The 22495-nt window shown below is 35.1% G+C and overlaps 1 protein-coding gene across 2 annotated transcripts in view; it reads left to right on the forward strand.

Annotated features, from left to right (window-relative positions):
• The window catches only part of WDR11_1 (WD repeat-containing protein 11), a gene marked incomplete at its 5' end in the record, with an annotated part of 34603 nt that overhangs the window by 826 nt on the left and 11282 nt on the right, over positions 1-22495 (forward strand). The window contains 12 exons of one of the 2 annotated variants that reach the window (XM_035732963.2): positions 19-130; positions 2489-2678; positions 3301-3597; positions 4552-4655; positions 8982-9144; positions 10231-10667; positions 12460-12571; positions 13119-13180; positions 14523-14657; positions 17382-17730; positions 18527-18821; positions 21290-21581. In XM_035732963.2, coding sequence (XP_035589949.1) covers positions 19-130; positions 2489-2678; positions 3301-3597; positions 4552-4655; positions 8982-9144; positions 10231-10667; positions 12460-12571; positions 13119-13180; positions 14523-14657; positions 17382-17730; positions 18527-18821; positions 21290-21581 — 2548 coding nt within the window. Of the gene's footprint in view, positions 1-18; positions 131-2488; positions 4656-8981; positions 9145-10230; positions 10668-12459; positions 12572-13118; positions 13181-14522; positions 17731-18526; positions 18822-21289; positions 21582-22495 lie in introns of both variants that reach the window. The other variant, XM_051216153.1, reaches the window with a different exon arrangement.

Consider the following 22495-nt stretch of genomic DNA (forward strand, 5'->3'; position numbering starts at 1 on the left):
TAAAACTTATAGTTGAAGGTAGTAACAAGTGTTTTGTTAATGAAATAAACTCACATGGGACAACATCAGGAGAAACGCCAGTAAAATTATCGTACAGTGAACAAAAGGTCAGCCCGGGGAACTCTGGAAGGTATTTAACAAAGTATTTTGGTTTAAAATTAAGTTTTAAGTGGACGACTGTCTAATATCATCAGCTGTCACATAATGAGTATTGGTCATATGTGAGAGGATGGATGTGTGCTTGATCATAAGGTCGCGATAAATAGCATTGGAGGCCATCACATACTAGTTTGAGGAAGGCTTTCTTAAAACTACCCTGAAAAGTGTTCTGTGCCCTGTTGTAGGGGCTGATACTATGTCAAGCCCACGTAGGTTGTTCTAGCCTTCGGATAGATCAATCTATTCTTCTTAAATCACATTTTGACCTTGTCACTTATTCGATTATTAGTCCTGACTTTTTTGTATGAGCGTATGTGTTTATACTTCTTATCCTACTCATCACGTGTCTGTAACTTATTTGTGTTCGACTATAAACATCGATTGACGCTTGACTAACTTGAGTTGGCTCACACGCCTCCACCGCGCATCATTTTTGTTTAGCTTTGTTTATTTGATCGTCTGTCTGGGTCAATGATTGTATGAAATATACGTATACGAAATCCATTCTCGTATTTGGAGTATTTAATTCCGTTTTTCACAAACGCAATTTAAGTCGATTATTATATATGAGGATTGACGATATGTATAAGTCGTTAACAAACAGCAAACGATCTACTTGGAGTCAAATCTGGGGCCACCAAAACCACTACCTTTTAATACAGTCTTATTTGATCTTCTTAAAACGCTTTGTTATTCATCTCAAGGTTTAAAGTACTCATTTACCAGTCAAGCTCTACAACGTGCATGACCTGCAAATGTTTATGTAGGAGTGGCAAGGCAATTTATGAGGCTGGTGGTCTGAAAGTGATTAAGAGTAGTCAAACGATAAGCTAACATCTATCCAAAAAGTCAATGACTACTTATGGGAGTCTTGTTGGAAAGGTCATGTATTTTGGTTGGTGTTAACAAGATAATTGTCGACTATGGTTGAAGACCTTAGATGACGGCTCGGAACCTCACGTCTGGGTAAGTGGCTTCGTTCCTCGACTTATTTTTTCCTAGACAACAGTACTATCCCGAAATTTATATTCTCTAATTTCCCTTATTTGGCTTTTGTTCGTATTTGGTTTTCTGCTACTTTCTGTATCGTTATTTTAATTCATATCCTTGCTCCTATTTATTCACTGTCTTCGTAAGGTTATAAGGTACGGCAACTGCAGTTAGTGGATATCTACCTCACGTTGTTAGTCTAGCATTTATTTTAATAAATAAGAAATAGACAATATAATTGTTTCGACTATTGATATTGTTAATTGCTTAGTGTGAAGAATTATTTTTCGTCATGTAACATAAGCAAGTGAGGTTAGCATTCCCTAGTCCACATTTGATGTTTCAACAGAATGGCTTTGAAGTTGCTGGGTTAATAGATAATGCTTGGCTGTTTATAAGACAAGCAATGACTTTGTTGTTTAAACTGCGGGTAAAAGAATTATTTTTTTCCGATTGTCTGTGACGTGTATTCACATTTTAATAAGGAATACTGAATTTTATGATATTGCGTGTTCCCGCGGTAAGTTATTGAATGGTTAATGTTAGATACTACTCATATCAAATGATTACTAATCTGACTAAATAAATCACATGAAAAGTAGTGTACTCACATGTCATTTTGATTAATTTTGAGGGTTACAGAAATCCTTATCATCACTCTGTTTTTCGCCGTGTGTCGTCAGATCTGGAGTTTAAGTACCAAGTACAAGTCATTTAAACACTGCACACATAACAGTAAACTATTTCTACTGATATTTTTTTCTATGCACACTTTAATTAAGTTATTTGCTAGATACAGATCCATACATCTGGCTTCAAGCCACATTCCAAATGTGTGCTGGTGATACTTCGTGATTCACGAAACAGAAATGAGTAATGCCAGATTCAAACCTGAGACGTATTGGGTGAAAGTTGAATGTATTAATCACTGAATCACTGTTTCATCAAACGAAACGAGAGTAATCTAAAAGTTCTAAGTTAATCCTTCTGTCTGAACTTAGTACCGGCTCGAACAGTTTAATTTCATAATATCAGCTCATTTGTCTTTAGATTTTAAATAATGATTTCTGCGGTGTCCATAAGTAAGTTGTTATTAGTAGCAGAAACAATTCCATTGTCGATTTCTTACGAGGAAGCTGCTGTCGAAAGCCAACTTGCCTTCGCTCTTTAGTGTTAAGTACATAATAGAAGAAAGTATATCACGTTCTTAGTTGTGCACATCTGCAAAATACTGTCCCATTTTACTTGTAGGAACATTGTATGTGAACATTCAGTTATTAAACAAACTTTACTGTGTTTGTTTTGATTCAAAGCTTTTACTATTTCAATTTTTATTCAGGGCATGTGATTCTTCGAGTGATAGTGCGAGAACAACATCTATTAGAACATGTTTGCAGGTTACTTACCATCGATATCACAAGGACTGTGCGCTGTTTGTTTTTAGGAGGGAGATTATTATTGTGAATCTGGGATTGATCCGTCCACTTCATGTCATTTATCTAGATCCTTCTTGGCCTTCTTTCTCACGTGTGAGTCAATTTAATTTATGAGTATTAACGATCCTGAAAGTGATCTTTTAGTTTCGTAGTTTTGAGGCAGACCGTTTCTAGGCGCCCATAAACTTAGATTTCTCCCATATCTTAGCATAACCCTTCGATTAACAGTAGTTATATTTTACGGAATGTCAAACATCTATTATAGTCCCATCCTTCTCAAATATATGAAAGCTTATCCACCGAACTCATTTTTAGTATTTAATATTCGAGAAAAGTATAAATTACTGAGTATTTCTTTTGTTCATCGCAGAAGGGGTAATTTTGATCGCTCGAAGAATCTTGGGTGGCTTTGAATAATCTATTTTTTAAAGAAAACAACGCACCAATACATTATTTTATTTACTGTTCATCATGCTTATCACTACACATAAATTTATCACTACAGAGGCAGATATTCAATACATGAAAATTTATGAATGTATATTTGCCATATTTCTCGTAATTTTTAATTTTCGTTATCTGTAAATGTCGCAGTCTGGTTGCATAAGAGCAAAATTTTGTTTTCTGAGAGGCTTTAACGTGGAAAGCATAGCTAGAGACTGTTAGAATAAGGAATATGTGTGGTTATATTTGTAAGCATATTTCTGATTTACAGGTTTATTCTTGCACTCAACGTGATGTCATCATTTGCCTACATGAAAATGGTAATTTAAGCGTATATGCTTGTCGTGGTCTTGCTTTAGCAGCAGATCCTTCTCTTCATCCTTCTCATTTACTGCGAAAACCTAGTAAAGAATCTTCTGATATCCACGCTGATAACAGCTGCACTTATGTTCTTGTTGCAACTGCTGCTTCTTCTAGACGCCCAAAACAAGTACATCATGTTAATTTTTCTGTGGACCAAATGAATGAGTTGAATATTGTCGTAGCTTCAATTGATGGGCGTTTCCAGGTAACTCTTAGTAACATTTGTAAAATGTTCATTTCACTTTTGATAGTTTTTACTTTGTGGTTTAACGTGTTGTAACAATGATTCCTAGTCAGATCCTGTAAATCTAAAACCAAATTAATTTACGAGATAGTTTTAGTTTCTCTTGACGTATCAGATGATTGCTGCTTGTCTTGCAACTGTTCTACTTATCAATTTTGCCAGTAGTTATAAGATGGTTCATGGTCATGCAATCGTGATACTTTAGTGAGGATGGCTGAAACTGTTTCCAACATTCTCATTCCTTTATTGTTTTAACTGTTTAGTTGATTCGTATTATGAGCGGTAGCTTAGCAGTTAAAACATTTAGCTTTTAACTTTTAGGTCTCAGGTGAGAACTCCGCTCCATCTACTTCGATTTAGGCAGACGCGTATTACTGCTAACACCCAAGTAAACAGATAATTAAATCAGATACTCAAGTTTGTACTTAGGGAGTGAGTTACGTGAATATAATTCATATTAAAGTGGAAGTATTAGTGCTTAGATTAATACACAATTTTATGTGGAAATCACTTCAGGTGTTTATAAAGTGTAAAAGGATTGTTTACATCTTGAGACAATTATAATTATTTTTTTTCTGATTTACTTTAAGTTTATAACTTTTCAAGTCCAGTTCACTATCACATTGGAGTTAAAAGACTGAATTCATGTTATTTTTTGATTATAATAATGCTTAAGCACATATTTTAACTTATAGTCTATGGAAAACTGTAGGTTCTGTTAATTATGTAAATAAGACTAGGTCTTGGCTAAAATTATGTACGTAACATTATGCAGTATACACTAAACTATTATGTAACATCCACCACCAATATACAATGAGGTTTTGAGAGTGTAGTAGTCATAGTCGTTTTATCTCAATATCCCCTGTTAGTTCGTGTGTGGATATATATCTAACCATCTATTGATTTTCAAAGTTTTGGCAACTGCGAGCTGTTCGAGACCCAACTTTTTGTGATGAAGAGGTGAAACCAATTTGGAGCCTTTCAGATCTGCTACCACATGCACCTGTTGTAGATAAGTAAGTAATACCTTAAAGTATTTTATTTAAACATTGATTACTATTTCTGTTTTAGTCACCTAATGTCTAATATTAGAATATGTACTGACCGCTATAGGATAAGCAGACAGCACTATGTTCTGGGATTATTTGTTAGAGAAGAGTATATCTGGGTTTATTAAGATCCTGAAAGATAAAAACAAAATCAACACAGGTAGGATAAGGTCACAAAACCACCTCTCAGCTGTCTAATTCCGCCTCTTCTTCATTCCCACCGTTGATGTAACTTATTGAGTTCACCGAAACTCACGAAGTGCAGTATGTAATTCAAAATTGATTTAGTATAATTGAATCGATAACCAGATTTAAAACTAATATGTGCAGCCCAGATGTAAACAATCTATCCACTAAATTCATTTTCGTATTGTTTATTTGAATATTCTCATTGATGTTTAGGACTGCAATTGATTAGCATATGTGCATCCTGTGCGGATTGCCTCGAAATCGCCTCGAGTCACAAGCATTATAAGCAAAGATGGATGGTGGCTAGCAGTGGAATCCAGAATGGGCGTTTCATCCTGTTACAGACTCGTCGGATGGATGTACCTACATCCCAGAGTTGGTGTTCCCTCCCGGCTATCTGAAATCGGTAGCTAAGTGAATAACATGATGGCATTTTGACCAAACGGTACTGGGTTCGATTTCCGGAGTGAACATCAACTCTGGGATGCAGGCACGCCCAGCTGACGGGTTCAAAATAAGACGAGACAAACATCCCGGACCCCACTGCTAGCCACTATCCATATTTACCTATAAGATTTATCCATTGTTTGGAGTATTAAGACCTGAAATAAATAAACTCGTTGCTCAGCTTGGATACCAAAAATTCCATCGTAAACCTAGCGTGAATTGTTAAATTTCAGCGCCTTATACAATCTCAGAATGGGTCCCGAAAGTGCGGTTGGGTTTTGCCGAGTTGCATCACTTTTAATGTAGGCGCTAGGTCCGTCTGCGGAATCAAGGACAAGTATGCTACTCAGAAGTTCGCTCCTGTTTAGTTTTTGGCTATGTTTATTTATTTATTTGGACACAAACATTGGTACAAAGGGGGCAACACACTGTAACAGTGATGTGAAGAGATAGAGAATGTAAAGTGCCTATAATAAAAGATAAACAACTGACAGAAATTAGTGTAGGAAAGTGAAGTAATAATAATAATAATAATAATAATAATAATTGGAGAAGCAGTTCATTTAGGGAAGATACAACCAGAAAGAATTCTTTCGGATAAAGAAATTACTCACACTTATACGAAAAAAGTAAAACGAAGTTACAACAGGATCGCCACTGGTTTATACTCAGATCCATATCTGATAACGTCTCAAGCCACTGTGTCGCACCGTCTCTCGGCCCCTAGCCAGGGAGTCGTGAAGGACCAACAGAAGCCGGTCCTGTACAGCATTCCTTCATACCAAGACACTATATCGTACACTGACCACCTCTCCGCTTTTTCCAACAAATTCCATAGTCGGTAAATAATGCACGACGTGGAGTTCTTTGGGATGACATTCATAGGAAATGTCCAGGCCACCGAAGCCGATGTTTCAAGATCGTGACCAACTAAGTTATCATCTCTGTGCCCGAATACATGGTGCTGGACCTCTGCATTACTAACATGGTGTCGCCACTGGATGTCAGCAATCCTTCGGAGACAACGATAATCGGACACAGAGAATCGTTAACTGAAAGATTTCTCCTGATTGTACCTTTCCGTTCCCCCCATTATTATTATTATTATTATTATTATTATTATTATTATTATTATTATTATTATTATTATTATTATTATTATTACACTACCTTACACTAATCTGTTCGTCATTGTTCTTTTTTTTACGCTCCTTACCTTCTTTTTTTTCTCCCCGAATTCTCATTGTTTTGTGTGGCGCATATATATTTGGTGCCCTCTTGTACCAACATTTATGTGTTCAAATAGTAAATAATAACCTGGATGAGTTGAAATACCTTCCGGCAGTTACCGGAAGCGACTGTTGTTTCCAACTCGTCAGCACGTTTCGAACACTGGGCTTCTCGGTCCTTACGCAAGCTTTGCCCGATTTCATTACGTAACGGCCTTCGTTTGTGGTCAGACTCACGGTCACCCGGAGTAAACTGACGGGTTTCAACGAGTTGTAAGGAACCTGAAGAAATCAAGTGCTTATAAGCGGGACGTTTCGCGAAGCCGCAAGCGGCTTTACTCGCCATTTGCATGGAGTCACGCGATTGCAACCAATACTCATCTATACTTTTCGGTGGGATGGTAGCTAGCCTAGAAGCTAGCTCGGTTCGATACTTACTAGCAATGGAAGTTGCAACCAGCTTGCTGACATCAATCCTTTGGTGGCGGTCACTTCGTTGGTCACTGAAAAGTAAGGTAAGATTGGCGCAGACTAGGGCATGATCAGAGTTCAGATAGGTACTCCAAAAGGAGCGGAAGTCTTGTACACAACCACACCAGCGGTAGCTGATCGCGATGTGATCAATCTGAGTCCAGGTTTGAGATTCATAGGGAGGAAGCCAGCTAGCACATCAGCGATGACTGTTTCGGTAGTTAGTGCTAGCCGAAAGCAGATTGTAGTTTTCGCTTAGTTGCAGTAGATGGTCACCTTTATCTGACCTGCGACCAACAAGTCCCCATCGGCCACCTAAACGACTCTCTTCTGTGCCTAGACGCCTGGCCTGAGCATTCAAGTCTCCGGCTAGTACCACAATATCTGTTGAACGCACTTCCGTAGAGGGACAATTAATTGATGGTAAAACCCATTCTTAATCGCATCCGGGCTGCAGTCTGTCGGAGCGTAGACAGAGGACGAGAGGACATCGTTTCTCACACCGATTTCTTCTCACTTTGATGGAACTTTCTAATCTAACAGTAAATAAACTGCTGTTAATAGGGATCCATCCGGTCAGTGCTGCCCCAGCTCTAGCGCTAAGCGCGACACCATTGCTAGCAAGACCAGAAAAATATGCCACAGGGTCCTCAGATAAACTCACATAAAAGGAGCTTTTCAAAGTGATATATGGTGAGCGGATTTGTAGCACTTCCCACTGTATCCACTAACCCGGTTAAAACGTCGGGCATTCTTTTTTTGTCCCCTCAATTTCGTAAACAACACCCCCGCTGCGAGAAGCCGATGAGTAGAACTTCTTTCACAGTAGCCGTATACGCGTGGCCATGTTAGAGCATTTCGAGAGGGAGAATAGACTCTCTCCACCCTCAACTATGTCAAGGCATTTGGTGGCTATGAAAGTAGTCCTTTAAAAATAGAAAGCATTTGTAGATTACTAGTATTGGATTATAAGTGGCTTCAAACAATTGCTCATGTATTTTAGTGTTTCTGAGGTTAGACACAGTACTGTATGAGGATTGCAGGTCAGTTGATGAGACAGAGAATCCTGGTCATGTGAGGTGCTTAGGACACGTATTGCGTATGTCCATCTACTGGCTACCTGGATGCGTGATGATGGCTGGTGTAAGAATAAGATGGAAGTAAGCTAAGGGGTGTCCAAACCAAAAAGTCCCATCAGTTCATAAGGTCACTGACTATTCAACTAGGTCATGTAGGTAGGTGCAAACCACCTGGCTGGAGTCTGCATGATTACCATAACCAGTGGTTGGAGTCGTTGGTTGACATGGCTCAGAATCATTCTCGATGGCTCAAGTTTATTCGCTTTCCTTCTCCCCTTATATTCAAAGTCCCGAAATCTTTTTGTACTTTCTATTCTTTCACATAATTTTTCATAATACTGTTGACAATGTTACTACTTTTATTATTTTAGCGTTTGCTTTGACAAATTTATCTCACTGTACTAATGTGGTGTGGCAAGTTGAACAGATACACGTATGTGTTGAGTGGTACGTTACAGGTTACTGACTAGGTGACTGAAGCCATCAATTCACGATTATTCGCTAAGAAATTCTAGTCTTGGTACTAATCTTTTGATATCTACCTTAAGAAGATAAACACTTATACTATACAATCATGGAATTAAGGTGATTTGATAAGGCAGTTAGGAATGTGGCGTCCCACATATTTAACAAATAATTAAATAAAATTGCCTTTATATGTGATTTTGTAAAAAGGGTAAGTAGCTTTGACCATAGTGAAAATTTCAAGGTCTAATGGTGAAATACTAACCGTTACATTTTAAGGTTTTTTATCATGATTTCAAATGTATTTCATTAAATCTGGGTAAATTTTAGGTGAGTACTGCAAAGGAAACCAATAGTTTATATTTGAGATAATTTAACGCTTTATACGCTTGGTGTTTAAATTTTTGCTGTAGGCCTCCAATGAAGTTGTATCTCGAATTAAATGGCCTATACTCTCCAAGTAGATCAGAGCCAACACTGTGTCGCGTATGTCCACCGAATCTGATGGGACTTTCAATGGTAGACTCAATTCGTGGTCCATTAGTGTCTGTTGGGAATAATCGTGGTGACATCCAGGTGACTGCACTTTTTCAGTTTTCGTTTCATGTACTTCAATGATTACTTAGTTACATTATTTTACTTTATATGGTTCACGTTTCATTATTTAACTAGTATCTGGTGCAATGCCATCGTACAATTTTTAGGAATCTTTTTGTATGCTTTCTGACTAATCAGTGTTCACGTCATATGTTTTTAACTGTGAGAAAGTTACAAAATACTCGGGTTTCTTGATTGTCCTTCAACCTTTTACTTACGCCTGTTACCCCTTGGGGAGGAGCCTAAGGCTCCCATCAGAATTATCCACCGAAAAATGTCCTGGACAATCCTTCCCAGTTCTTTCCAGTTGCCACTCATCCTTTTCATTTCTACTTCCGATTCTCGATACAGTGTGCTCTTTGACCTTCCTCTTTTCTGTTTCCCTTCAGGATTCCAAGTCAGAGCTTGCCTCGTGATGCAGTTTGATGATTTCCTCAATGTTTGTTTTACCTACTTCCAACATCTTTTCTTAATTTCTTCCCCAGTTGGGAGTTGGTGTGTTCTCCCCCATAGTCGGCTGTTGCTGATGGTGTCCAGTCAATGGACATTCAGTATCTTACGCAGACAATTGTTTATAAATACTTATACCTTTTTGATGATGGCTGTAGTAGTTCTTCAGGTTTCAGCTCCGTGCGGTAGAACTAACTGTTTTGACGTTCGTATTGAATATTCTTACTTTGATGTTGGCTGATAGTTGTTTTGAGATCTATATTTCCTTTACTTTAGGAATGCTGTTCTTGCTTTGCCGATCCTTGCCTTTACGTCTACGTCTGCATCGGATCCTCCTTGTTCATCGATTATGCTTTCCATGTACTTGGAAGGTTCCACCTCTTCCAGAGCTTCTCTATCCGCCTGTAGCCCTTCTAGAGTTACTACCAGTCCCAAGCTCTGGTAAAGGAGGAGGGTTGGACATGGGGTCGGCAACCCCATCTCGTAGAGAAAAAATCTTGCTTAAAAAAACACCAACAACTTTGTCATAGTCATATTTACTATAATTTTGTCACCTTCAGTTTTTCCGTGTTATAACATTTGATATAAATACATGTTTATTTGTGTTATCTTTAGATTTGGGATGTATCATCAGCTATATTATGGCGTGAATATCGTGTACTACCGGTACCTATCAAAGGAATTGAATGGATAGCAATACCTCGAACAATTTATAAAAATAAACAAATCAGTGAAGATTCTTCGAGACCATCATCATGTGAATATTCATTAGGTTTAATTGTTCATGGTTGGCAATCCAAAGATGGTCACCAAAGTTCTCTTACTGAAAATTCATCGAATAGAACAAATACAATAGGAAGAAATTTTGTTACTACACTGGACTTATCAACAGGTTATATGCGTATATTTCGTGATATTTCAAATCAAAATATTGACAAGACAGGTCCTCGCATAGGAATCAGTGTTCCCGGTAGTCAACTTTTATCTGGATCCAACGATCAAGAAAATCTTTTTGAAGGACCAATTGACATTCTTTGTGTTAGCCACTTAAAGTAAAGAATAATTTATGGGAATCAGTATTTTTACCGTTTCTGATTATTATTAGTAAATATTGAACCGTTTGCATCTTTTAGGACTCATGTTGTATATTTTTAAAGAGGAATAGATATCTTATGCCGTATATAATTGGTTGATTGAAGGTGAGAACAAACCTTAACGTTGTCAAGTTAGCTAGTATCATAGAAATGTCTATACTGTGAATATAAATCACATTGACTAACTGGATATTAAATACAATTAATTATCTGTTAATGTGGTATCGAAGGTAAAATTCAAAATAACTATCGTTTACTTTTCAAGTAAGTGGTAATAGATTGAATCTAGGATATTGTGATGTCAAATAGCTTGACTTGGCAGTTTCACCTTAATTCTTAGACTAGTAAAATTTAATCGGCAATAAAAAATTATAATCTTTGGGCATATTTATTTTGTAGTTTTCTGCAATTAATTCTGGAAAAAAGGATGAAACCAGCCTATAGTGAACAATTTTTTTGTGTAAACTGCTTACTTTTTTTTCCGTTTAGCGTTTTTTAGCGAGTTAGTTTTCTACAGGATGGGGTCGCTAACCGCTCGCCCAACCCTCCTCCCTTATCCGGGCTTGGGACCGGCAGTAGCCCCCGGAGGGACTACAGGCGGAGTTTTTGTAAACTACTACGCATAGTTTGTTAACTGTTGAAATAAGCTTATAATTTAGTGAATGTTTAATCATTCCTTTTTCTTGCAGTTACTCATTTGTTGTATTTCTCTGTTTATTTGTCGTGTTATATTGTTTAATTTCTGCAATTTGTCATTTTAGACCAAATTTAAATTATATTCAATACTAAGGCTTTGAAGTATATTGTCTCTTCTTCATCTACAAAAATATAGTTTTAGTAAATATGAGAGTTTGTAAGTAACACAATAGAGGAACGATTATTTAGTGATTAAAATACTTGACTCTGAATTGTTAGGTTACGAACTCATGCATTGCTCCACTCAATTTGGTTCGGGCACATCGGCAGCATCACTAATTTTCATACAAGAAATTGTGCCTAAAATTTGAGTTCACAAACTCCTACTTGATTGTTTTTGACAGGATGCAAAATGTTTGCTACTATATTTCCTATACTACTAAGTTGTATTTGTTTTAAGAGCTAGTTAAACTAATATGACTGCTCATGTTATACAATGGTATATTTAGTTAAATTATAGCATTTTTCCCTCAGTGATGAAAACATGTTTCTAATAAGTGGTTTTCAATGAAACTGATGTTAAAGAATAGTTAAAAAGCCATTCAATTATGCGAAATTTTGAAACATTGTGTACTTTGTGAATAATATAGATTAGGTTCGATTTATTTATAGGATTATTATTAGGCCTCTATCATTTCAGTTTTTAACGTTGGATCTTATGCTTCATACAGAATATTCTTCTTATCACAGTATCTTTTCCATCATATCACTAACAATTTTGTTCAGTATTCAGTGTTAAGTGGAGCAATCGCTTAGTGGTTAAGGCGTTTAACGTTCGGCCACTGTCTCACGTTTGAACTCTTCGCCTACTTCGGTCTAAGCATAGAGGTAGTATCATTGACCCTCACACATAGAGTGTGAGTTTTACCCAAATACCTGGTAAATGAGTTAATTTATTATTTTTTAATGTTTCTTATAACTCTGAATTTCAGCGGTGACACTAATAGTTCGAAATAAAAATACTTGTGAGGTGACTTTTTAGATTTATTGAAATTGTTTTTAACTTTAGAAATTAAGTTAAAATTTCTTTTTTATATCTTTTAAATATTTCCAGTCAATACGTTGGTATAGCAATTCGTAAGAGTCCGGTAGAAATATGGAAACTATCTACTTCTTCTTTAATAGTTAAACTACCTTTGCTACCGGATATAACAGCTGTTGCTTTGGTAATTCACATTTATGTTTGGAACATTTTGATTAGTCTTGCTGGTATTTTAGGACAATAATTATGTAGTCGATCATAATTCGTTTGTTTACTGATAGAAAATAATATGCCTCAAGTGGCGTTCATTAAGACTCCACTCCCCTCTATTTTTAAAAAAATGATATGTTAATCTGAATCCCTACTTGAGGGTTCACTTATCATCGACTTCAAGTATGCAGATGATGTATACAGTTTTTTTATAAAGCGCTGACAAAATTCAGTTTTATAAATCCCACAAGTACCTGTTGAAATAATCTCTTAGTTCTCTTAGGTGTTTTCATCAATGTGGTATAACTTTCAGTTGTTGACATGCACCTGTTATTTCATTCATTTCACCTTATTTGATTTTGTCAAACAAATTATATCTTTAACATTTACAAAATAGTTCTATTTTTACAATTTAGTCACCGAATGTTGAACATACATCTTTAAGTTTCCAATTACATAGTTTTTTGTCATGTGTTTTGACAAAATTCATGATATTTATTTTATTCATTTCGTTTTTGTAGGACTGGTGTCATTCGCCAACGAAATATCAACGAAGTCGTAAGATTTCAGACAAGAGTTCTAAGTGGGTTCATTATTTAATATAAAAAAGGACTGATTTTTCTTTTTTTTATTTCAAAAGACTTAGCTGTTATATTAGTAAATAGAAACCTTTAATATTGCATTCAATATACAATTATTAAGTAATATTCGTGATTAATATTTTGTTAATCTGCATCAAAAGAACAATATAAGTGTACCCATTATGGTCAGGTTTAGGGTTAAGGTATTCTCATAATAAAAGACTAATATTTGAACGAAGAATATTCTTTTCGATAAATTCTCTTCAGGTTCTACAATTATATATCCAAATTAATAATCCGAAAAATGGCCAGGTTAAGGGCAAAGTACATCGTTTAAAGTATGTGAATTTAGGACTGTCAAACAATAACAACTGTCCAGTGCATCCAGGTTTGCGATGGTTGTCAAACTTAGATCAGCTAGTGATCTGAATATAATTAATTTTTTTATGTAATAAAATGACATGGTTATGCATAAAATAAACATGATGAATTGTTATCCATGGTTGGAGGAAATTAGTTTTTAGGTCACTCACTCCCCAAGTAATTAAGGCCTGATTGTTAGACCTAGTTTTTGAGCATCATGTCAGTATATTTAATTGTACAGTTTACTGATTTTCCTTGTCACAGCTTTTTTTTAAAAAACAAAATCTTATTAGGCTATCGGCTGCGGTATACAACAGGAGTAGTAGGGCAAAATGACATAACCGATAAGTACCATAAAGTTGCTAACAAAATGTATTTCGACTGTCTTTCTAAAAGCCACTTTTTAGGGTATGTAGTACAAAGTTGATACATGGTAGACGCGAAAATGTACTTGTTCTTTCGAAGTGTGATTATTTCCCAGTAACATGCACTTGTACGTATGTGATTTTTGTGCAACATTGAAACTTACGGTCACTGAAACACACAAAATAAAAAAAAGTCGGTTACTAGTCGATGTACGACTTTTCTGGTCATTGTATTCTCTTTTTAAAATATTGAATAATTTATTTCATCTATGTTAATGGAGATTCAGTTTATTTAACACTTTGTTTATATTTCTCTCTAAGACTAACGTTAATTGATCAATCTACAATTGCATAGAAATTTGGATCAATTCATTTAGATGATATTTAGTTTAATGATCAGTTTTGATTGCTAAGTATCACCTCTTTCATTGGTTTGAATTATTTTTTTTCTTCTAAGCAGTACATGTACCAGGTTTATTTAGCAATTTTTAGTTACTGCTTATGTATTCATATGTAAGAAATATAGTTCTAAACGTGTACGTTTGTCTTACACAATATTTATCTTCCCATTCCTTTATTTAAAACATTTTTATTCGTTTTATATCTGTTAATTTAGATCTGAGGACTATGTTCATTCAAAAGAATCTGCTCGTACTCGTGAATCATGTATTATATACACTTCGGATGGTAATATTCGCTTGATTGCAGTGAATAATGATTCAGTAGATAGCACTTCAGTTTCAAATACAATGTAAAATACATTATTTACTGATATATACTGTTAACAATGTTATGAATAGCCACTCAGGCTTTTCACTAGGTGTAACATGTGTAATCGCAACCAAAGATACCAGCTTAAACAATTATTAAATATTATTTAGGGTATTGGTACATAATTGTGTAAACGTCAGCATAAGCTATCGTTAGAACAAATAAAATTAAAAAAATATGAAACTATAGTTTCATAAGTTAAATGTCAAAATAAAAGATAAAAATAAAATAATTAGAAAGTGGATTGTTAAAGGTATCACTGTATGTAAAAACACAACTAGAATATAGAATAGATGGAATGTGGTTAGCATTAAAATCCAGAACGTACGTTCCGTCCTATTTAGAACCCGTTATTTGGATATACCTGGATCCCGGAGTTGATATTTACTGAGGAACTTACATTTTGTGCCATTCGCTTCAAATGCCATTGCCTTATCCACTTAGTTATTGAGTCCAGATAGCCAATCATAATAGCCACTCAACAACGCAATAATTCAAAACCATTTCAAATTTAATTAAACAACTAGAATATCATACCACAGATATAGTCAGGGAGTATCTTGAAATCGGCGAGTCTTTATAATGTGTTATACGTGGGATTGTGTGTGCTCATGAGGTTGTCTACCATTATCTTATCTCTATAAATTTTATTCTTTATGTCCTTCAAAAAATTTTTGTGAGATAAAACACTACTCAGTAGTTGAATTCATGGATACGTATTTGACTATCAGTTGATTTATCACTAATTTCCAACCGGTGCCATGTTTTTCTAGGTCTTAGTGCCTGTTGAATTCAGTTGATCAAGATGCAGTCTAGTTAACGGTTTAAAAAACGTGATATCGCGTTCACTATGTTGAGATACCAGGTGGTTGGAAACAGAACAGTTTCCTATCGAATAACTCCATTTGCCTAACATTTGACTATATTGTAGGAATTGTCATTATCTCTGTTTAAAAACATTCTAAATATGTACGACAGTTAATTAAACTTTTCGCCTTCTCGAGTTCGTCAATTGTGTGGTATGTTTACTTCACTCTGTCAAAAGTAAACCGTAAATTTGGATTATTTACATCATAGTTAAGTATTCGTTTGGACTGTACAATACATTTCGTTTATTTCAGATACTTTATCGTCCAATTTCTCTACGCCAATTTTTTTCTTAATAATACAATTTAATAAAGAACTCAGGGCAGCTCGCATTTGCATCCCAGGTGAAGACCGGTGTCAAACAAAGCTGCTTACTCTCTCACATTCTCTTTTATCTAGTAGTTGACTGAATTACATAAAACCCACATTTCAGGGCATGAATGGATTGCAATGGATAGCTCGAAATCATCTAGAAGAGTTGAACTTCGCAGATGACCTGGCCATTCTATCCCATACGCACGAACAAATATAGACGAAGACAGCTAGTCTAGCAGTAGCTTCTGAAGTAATAAGCCTCAACATACACAAGGGGAAAACCAAGATCCTCAAATGCAACACGGAGAACAATCCAATCTCACTTGATGGAGAGGCTCTGGGAGATGTGAAATCTTTCATGTACCTGGGAAGTATCATTGATGAACAAGGAGGATCCGATGCAGACGTAGACGTAAAGGCAAGGATCGGCAAAGCAAGAACAGCATTCCTAAAGTAAAGGAAATATAGATCTCAAAACAACTATCAGCCAACATCAAAGTAAGAATATTCAATACGAACGTCAAAACAGTTAGTTCTACCGCACGGAGCTGAAACCTGAAGAACTACTACAGCCATCATCAAAAAGGTATAAGTATTTATAAACAATTGTCTGCGTAAGATACTGAATGTCCATTGACTGGACACCATCAGCAACAGCCGACTATGGGGGAGAACACACCAACTCCCAACTGGGGAAGAAATTAAGAAAAGATGTTGGAAGTAGGTAAAACAAACATTGAGGAAATCATCAAACTGCATCACGAGGCAAGCTCTGACTCGGAATCGTGAAGGGAAACAGAAAAGAGGAAGGCCAGAGAATACATTGTATCGGGAATTGGAAGTCGAAATGAAAAGGATGAATAACAAGTGGAAAGGATTGCTCAGGACAGGGTTGGATGGAGAGTGTTGTTGGGCGGCCTATGTTCCTCCACGAGGGGTAACAAATGTAAGTAATTAGGTGGGTGCTATATTTGAGGAGATTACGGTACTACCCTAAAACCGGCGAAGTAGACGAGTGTCAACAACACGACAATAGGACAAGCCATTGCTCCCCTGCGCCCTAACTAGATGGAGAAAACCAGATTCAACCAAGGGATATGTATATTCAACAAGCAGCCAGGAGCACGAATGAGCAGACACATAACTCAGGCGTATATCTACTGTACAAAAATGTTCTTGGTAAACTTCACAGAATAGCGTACTAAAAAAGGGAACGAATCAATGACATTTAAGGTCCTTCCAAAAGGAAACTACAAACTAAAGATAAAGTTGGCACTTTTGGCGCGAAAATGAGAAATTCAAATTTCCAAAATAAAATTACAAAAATGAGACGTTTAGCAAGTAATTTCTGGGGATCTATCATCTCCAACAAGGGGTAAGTAAGTAAGCAAGCAGAAAACACATCAGTTAGTTATTATTTTTTAGTTTCAAATCATTTTACATTTAATATGGTTTATTATTATTTTAGTTTATCACATAATTGCGAACACATTTTCTACGTTTTTTATTTGTAAAATTATAGTTTAAACGGTCTACCAACTGTTAGTTTAAATCGAATTAATTCAGTTGCTTGGTTCTCTGATTTGGTTGCTTTTGGCACTTTAGATGGTTTTGTAGCTGTTCGAGATTTACATAGTAAAAGAACATTGTTTAGAACAACTTGTTCAAAGTCACAATCAAATTATTTTGATCAAGCCCTTGGTACCTTTAATGAACAATATTTCGACCCAGATATAATGTTGGAAACAAATACTCCTGTTGTACATCCTTCATTGAATATTCGACGTTTATGTTTTACACCGGGTTTATCGACTTTTACTCGACTTCTTAGTTTGCAGTTTGATTCCGTATGTGTTTGGGAACCAAGACAGGTAAGTTAGTCTACATGGTTTAATTTTCTTATCAGTTCATTATAACATGATTAATAAAATTTAATAAAAACGGACGAAAGAAAGGGTAGGTGAACGTATGAAATTGGGATAATAACTGACAACTACTTGAGTAGCATTAATTGGTAGCGATTTATTTTACAGAGAAAAAGGCGAATAAAGGTAGCGGTGGAAAATATTTTGTTATTGTAGCTTTTATGCTAATATTCTCTATGTCCAAATGGTTTTTTAAAAACCACACCCGTTAGCTGAATAGTCGTTTTAATTCATCACGCAAGAATAAACAATCCAGTTACTTTTTGTAAAGTAACGCGTACCTTGAAACAACTTTATTTTGTGTAGACTTTCAGCTTTCTTTTAATCTCTTAAAAAGCGTTATTTCTGTAGAGCGTCTCCACTGAACTTCGTCTTATTTTCTTTCTTTGTCATCCTGTCATATGTGTGTATGGAGTTGAAATTTCGATTCCTTTTCTTAAAATTGGAATTGTCTTAGTTTTGCTTTCTTAATGTATGGTATATTATTGTGTGTGACGGCGACAAACTGTGAACTCATTGCTGTAAAGTAAAACTGAGCGTATCAGTGTTCTTATTTACCCCATATTTTAATTTTATTAACCAGGTAGACAGTACATATGTATTGATGATATACTTACCAATTAATAATCAAGCATAATCTTCTAATTGAAATTTTGTATTGTCTCCATGTATATTGTAAGCATTTCTGTAGGGTTGAATTATATATTATAACACTCTATGCATGATTTTACATTTCTTACAGATGCTCCTTTTATGTATGATTGAATTCGGTGTATCAGTTCATCATTCCTTAATTTGTGCTGATTGGGTTTCTGTTGTTACTAAATTATCAGATAGAGCTTTGTGTATTCTTTTGGGTGGAGATGGTGCTTTACGACTTGTACAAGCTGGTCAAGCTAATTATGAAATGACAGTTGTTAATTATTCCAATCAGTCAGTAAACCTTGGGAATACAATTACTCGTGGAACTACTTTACAAGATCCGATTTCAAAATTTTACATTCAAAGTCCATTGCCAGATAGACCTGACATTCAAGGTAATTAATTAATATGCTTAAATACTCATGATTTGTTTTCTTAAGAAAAACGATTTCAGACCTTTCATATTGAGTATTTCTAAGTACATTAAAACGCATAATCGTGAAACAAAATTAGTCAATCCTTTGTGACTAAAAACCCTAGAGTTTGCCACACTGTTACCTATAGGTTCACATACTAATGTCGAAACCTATGGGTTATCAAACCAATACGTTAGTCACTTATAAAAACGTAAGTATTATATTGGCAGAAAGTAAGGAAAAAAATTATAAAGCTCGAAAAGCTATTTTCGGTGAATTAGTTAGTGTGTATTTGTCAAATAATTGGTTTATAATGTTTTTACAATCCTATTTTTTGACTTAGTAGTTGATATTATATCTCTGTATATTCATAAATTACAGTGAATTAACTTATTGCATATATTTCTTCATGTCAAAAATACCTTAGCTGGCTCGTTATTTATAGTATGTTTTGCTCTTGCGTTTTAATTACTTACCCACGTGGTTCGTGGGTCTAAATTAGATATACTTCCGATTAGCATTCCTTTGGATTTCTGATTTTCTTTTTGGTGGATTAGGAATATGTGGATTTTGTGTGGAGCTGTCGATGGTTACACGTACGGTATAGGTTTCAGTTAACTCCATTATTTTAGGTGGAAAATAAAACAGTGTTTATATCGATGTTCGCTCAAGTTTTTTTAGTCCATGTTACACATGATGTTAAAGCGTATACTTTTCCCGCCTATATGATGTTTATTAAAGGGTTTATATTTTGAATTCCTTGGTTTTTCTCATATTTATAAATCCATACTAACCTTCAATAAGTCATGTGCTTACGTTGCAAGCAAGTACTTAGACTGATAGAATTATTTGTTCATCGACTGTATTTCATAGACCCACTCTGTATGTTTTTACCGTCGATTCTGTAACTAAGCGAATGTTGACTATCTATCAGGTCGTTTACATAGAGACGTAAGAACATAAAATACAATTATGGGCTTCTCGTTCAAGTTGTTACCTGTCACAACGATTTAAAATTACTGTCAACATTATGATGATAGCTATAAAAAAATATCAGAGGGGGTTTTTGTGGATATTATAGTAATTTCAGTAGTTGAGATTATGAGGCAATTGAAGCTAGTTATAAAAATTCTGGTTAAAAAGGGAAGGCGAAAAAGTTTGTATCAGATTAGGCAGAGTTGTGGGTACGAATGCAACAAACAAACAGCATTATCATTTTTAAAAGTTGTTTATTTTCTCCAAAAGATCACCTCAATAATTACCCTTTTTCTGTATGGCTAACTCATCTATACACGCACTGAACTTGGTAATTACAATTTAAACATAAGTGTATTCATCTATTTCAAAATGATAGGTGAAGGTTTGATAAAATTATGTATTCACATAATCTAAACTGCATACAATAATCAAGTGTGTGGATATTACAAATAAATATGTTACCTAATGTAACGTTTTACGAAATAGAATCTAGGCAAACTTTGTCCATTTAGTTCTGTTATGTTTTCTTGTCTTTCGAGCTCAGTGTTCTATCTCCATTCGTAAGATCTTAACAATTTAGAGTGGTGAATTAATTCTATGTTTTTTATAGATAGGTCCAACTGTATCTTGTTTTTTCTTGAAGATTAAACAAGTCTTTGTTACTACAATTAGACTTGAAGTAGTACTATTAGTCTATCTTAACAGATAGTTAAACTAATGACTGATTCATTTAATCGATTTACGTCTGGTTGTTGTACTTTTTCAGGTTCATCTATTTCAACCATTATGATGAACAAATGTTTACTTTCGAATTAAGAAAGTTTATTTAAGCTTTGCTTAAATTTATTAATAAATTGTAAAATTCAACTCTTCATTTATGTTGTTAAATACATAAACTCGTTTATAAGCATCCCTGAACTTGTTCAATCTTTTTGATAATGAGCATTTATTTAGCTGTCTGAAACACAGTATTATTTTAGACGTTCTTTACATAAGTGTACATATTAGCTTAGTATTTAAGTTGGTTTATTGTTATTAAATTTTGTATATTTCTATTCATTTCTATGATAGTTCACTATAAAAAAATGGTTGTGACTTAATGGTAATACCGAGGCGATTTACATAAAGCAAAGAAAGACTGTTAGGTTGTTGTCCTAAGCCATCAGTAATAAGATTGAAACAACCAATACAAATAAAAGAAATTCACCCCGTTGCACAAAACAGTGGCTATTTGGACTCTAATTAAATAGATAACACTACGGGGTTTGGAGTAAACGGTACTGGATTCGATTCTTGAAGTAAGCATCAAATCGGTTACAGGTGTATTCAGCTGATGAATCTCAAACAGGATGAAATGTGCGTTCTGCATTCCATTGTTAGTCACCACCCAACTCCACTTAAAAGGTTCACTAAGAATTTTTGTTTAATCTAAGTTTGTTTACACTTAAAGTTTTACTTTTTCATTTTAGATCCTGTTTTAGTCCCGTCGTTACTTCCATCCATCACTGCCCTAAATATTCGACATCTCTTACAACATCAACCGTGGTGTAAAAAGTCTCAAAATATCCCTTCGATTAAAAATGAGAATTTATTGATTGATATAGCTTCTAGTTCTCAAGCGTTAACATGCGATCAGACTACCATAGCTAATACTGAATCAGACCAAAGCTCTTATTCTAGTAGTGACTGTTCTCTGCTTGCTCCTGGTTTTGCAAAGATTCAGAATTCTGTAAATATATTCCTATATGGCCTCAAAACAAGGTATACTTGTGACCAAATTTTTTCCGCATTTTCATTTTAATAAACTTTCATCTTATGTACATTTATTGCTGGATTAAGTAACAGCTGATAATATGGTGATAGGTCCCCTTTTCATAGAATGTTTGACTTGATTTCTTCACATATACCATTAGTTGGACACGTTAATTGCTTTAATTACGGCAGGACTTACATGACCTCTGATATGTTGGTTACCGAAAGACCTATGTCACTTGCTACATTTTCTCTCCTGTAGTACGAACCAGATATTCACATATCGACGAACGAGGATACAGCACATAACACCTGTTGATCTTCTGTGCCATTAGTAATACCCAACGTTCAAGATATGTGACGTAAAAGCGTTTTTTAATTGGTGAAGTTCCAGTAGTAGTACTAGACATCAAGGTTTAAATAAATCATTTGATTCCACCATTGATATTTCCTCTTAGTACCTATGAGGTTAACTGGAGTTTATTAGAATGGTTTTCCATGTCTCAGAATACCTTATTGTGATTAGTCTTTTCTTATGTTACGATACGTAACAATGTTATTTGGAGATTGTTAGTGTATGTTTTCTTTTGGTCTCTAGTTATTACAGTTCTGTGTCCATGCAGAGATTACAATTTGAATTAGTGTCTGCAATCCTTTGGACTTCATGCCCGTCGTCGTTTAGGACTTAACAACAAGTTTTTGTACCTAGTTGAAATAAGATATTTTATTACACTTAGCCTATCTATAACACAGTTATTCTATCAGTGTGTTCTTTTGTGATATAAAGTGACTGATGGCTGCGAAATGTGATATTTTGTGCCAAATCTCTATACGTTACATGTGTTGAGTTTTGCTCCGGTTACAGTGTGGTAAGTTAGAAATTAGCCTACCAATATGTTTTTATTGAAATTCAAGATTTATGG

The sequence above is a fragment of the Schistosoma haematobium genome, chromosome 4 (assembly GCF_000699445.3).
Source record: "Schistosoma haematobium chromosome 4, whole genome shotgun sequence".
NCBI classification, from domain to species: Eukaryota; Metazoa; Platyhelminthes; class Trematoda; order Strigeidida; family Schistosomatidae; genus Schistosoma; species Schistosoma haematobium.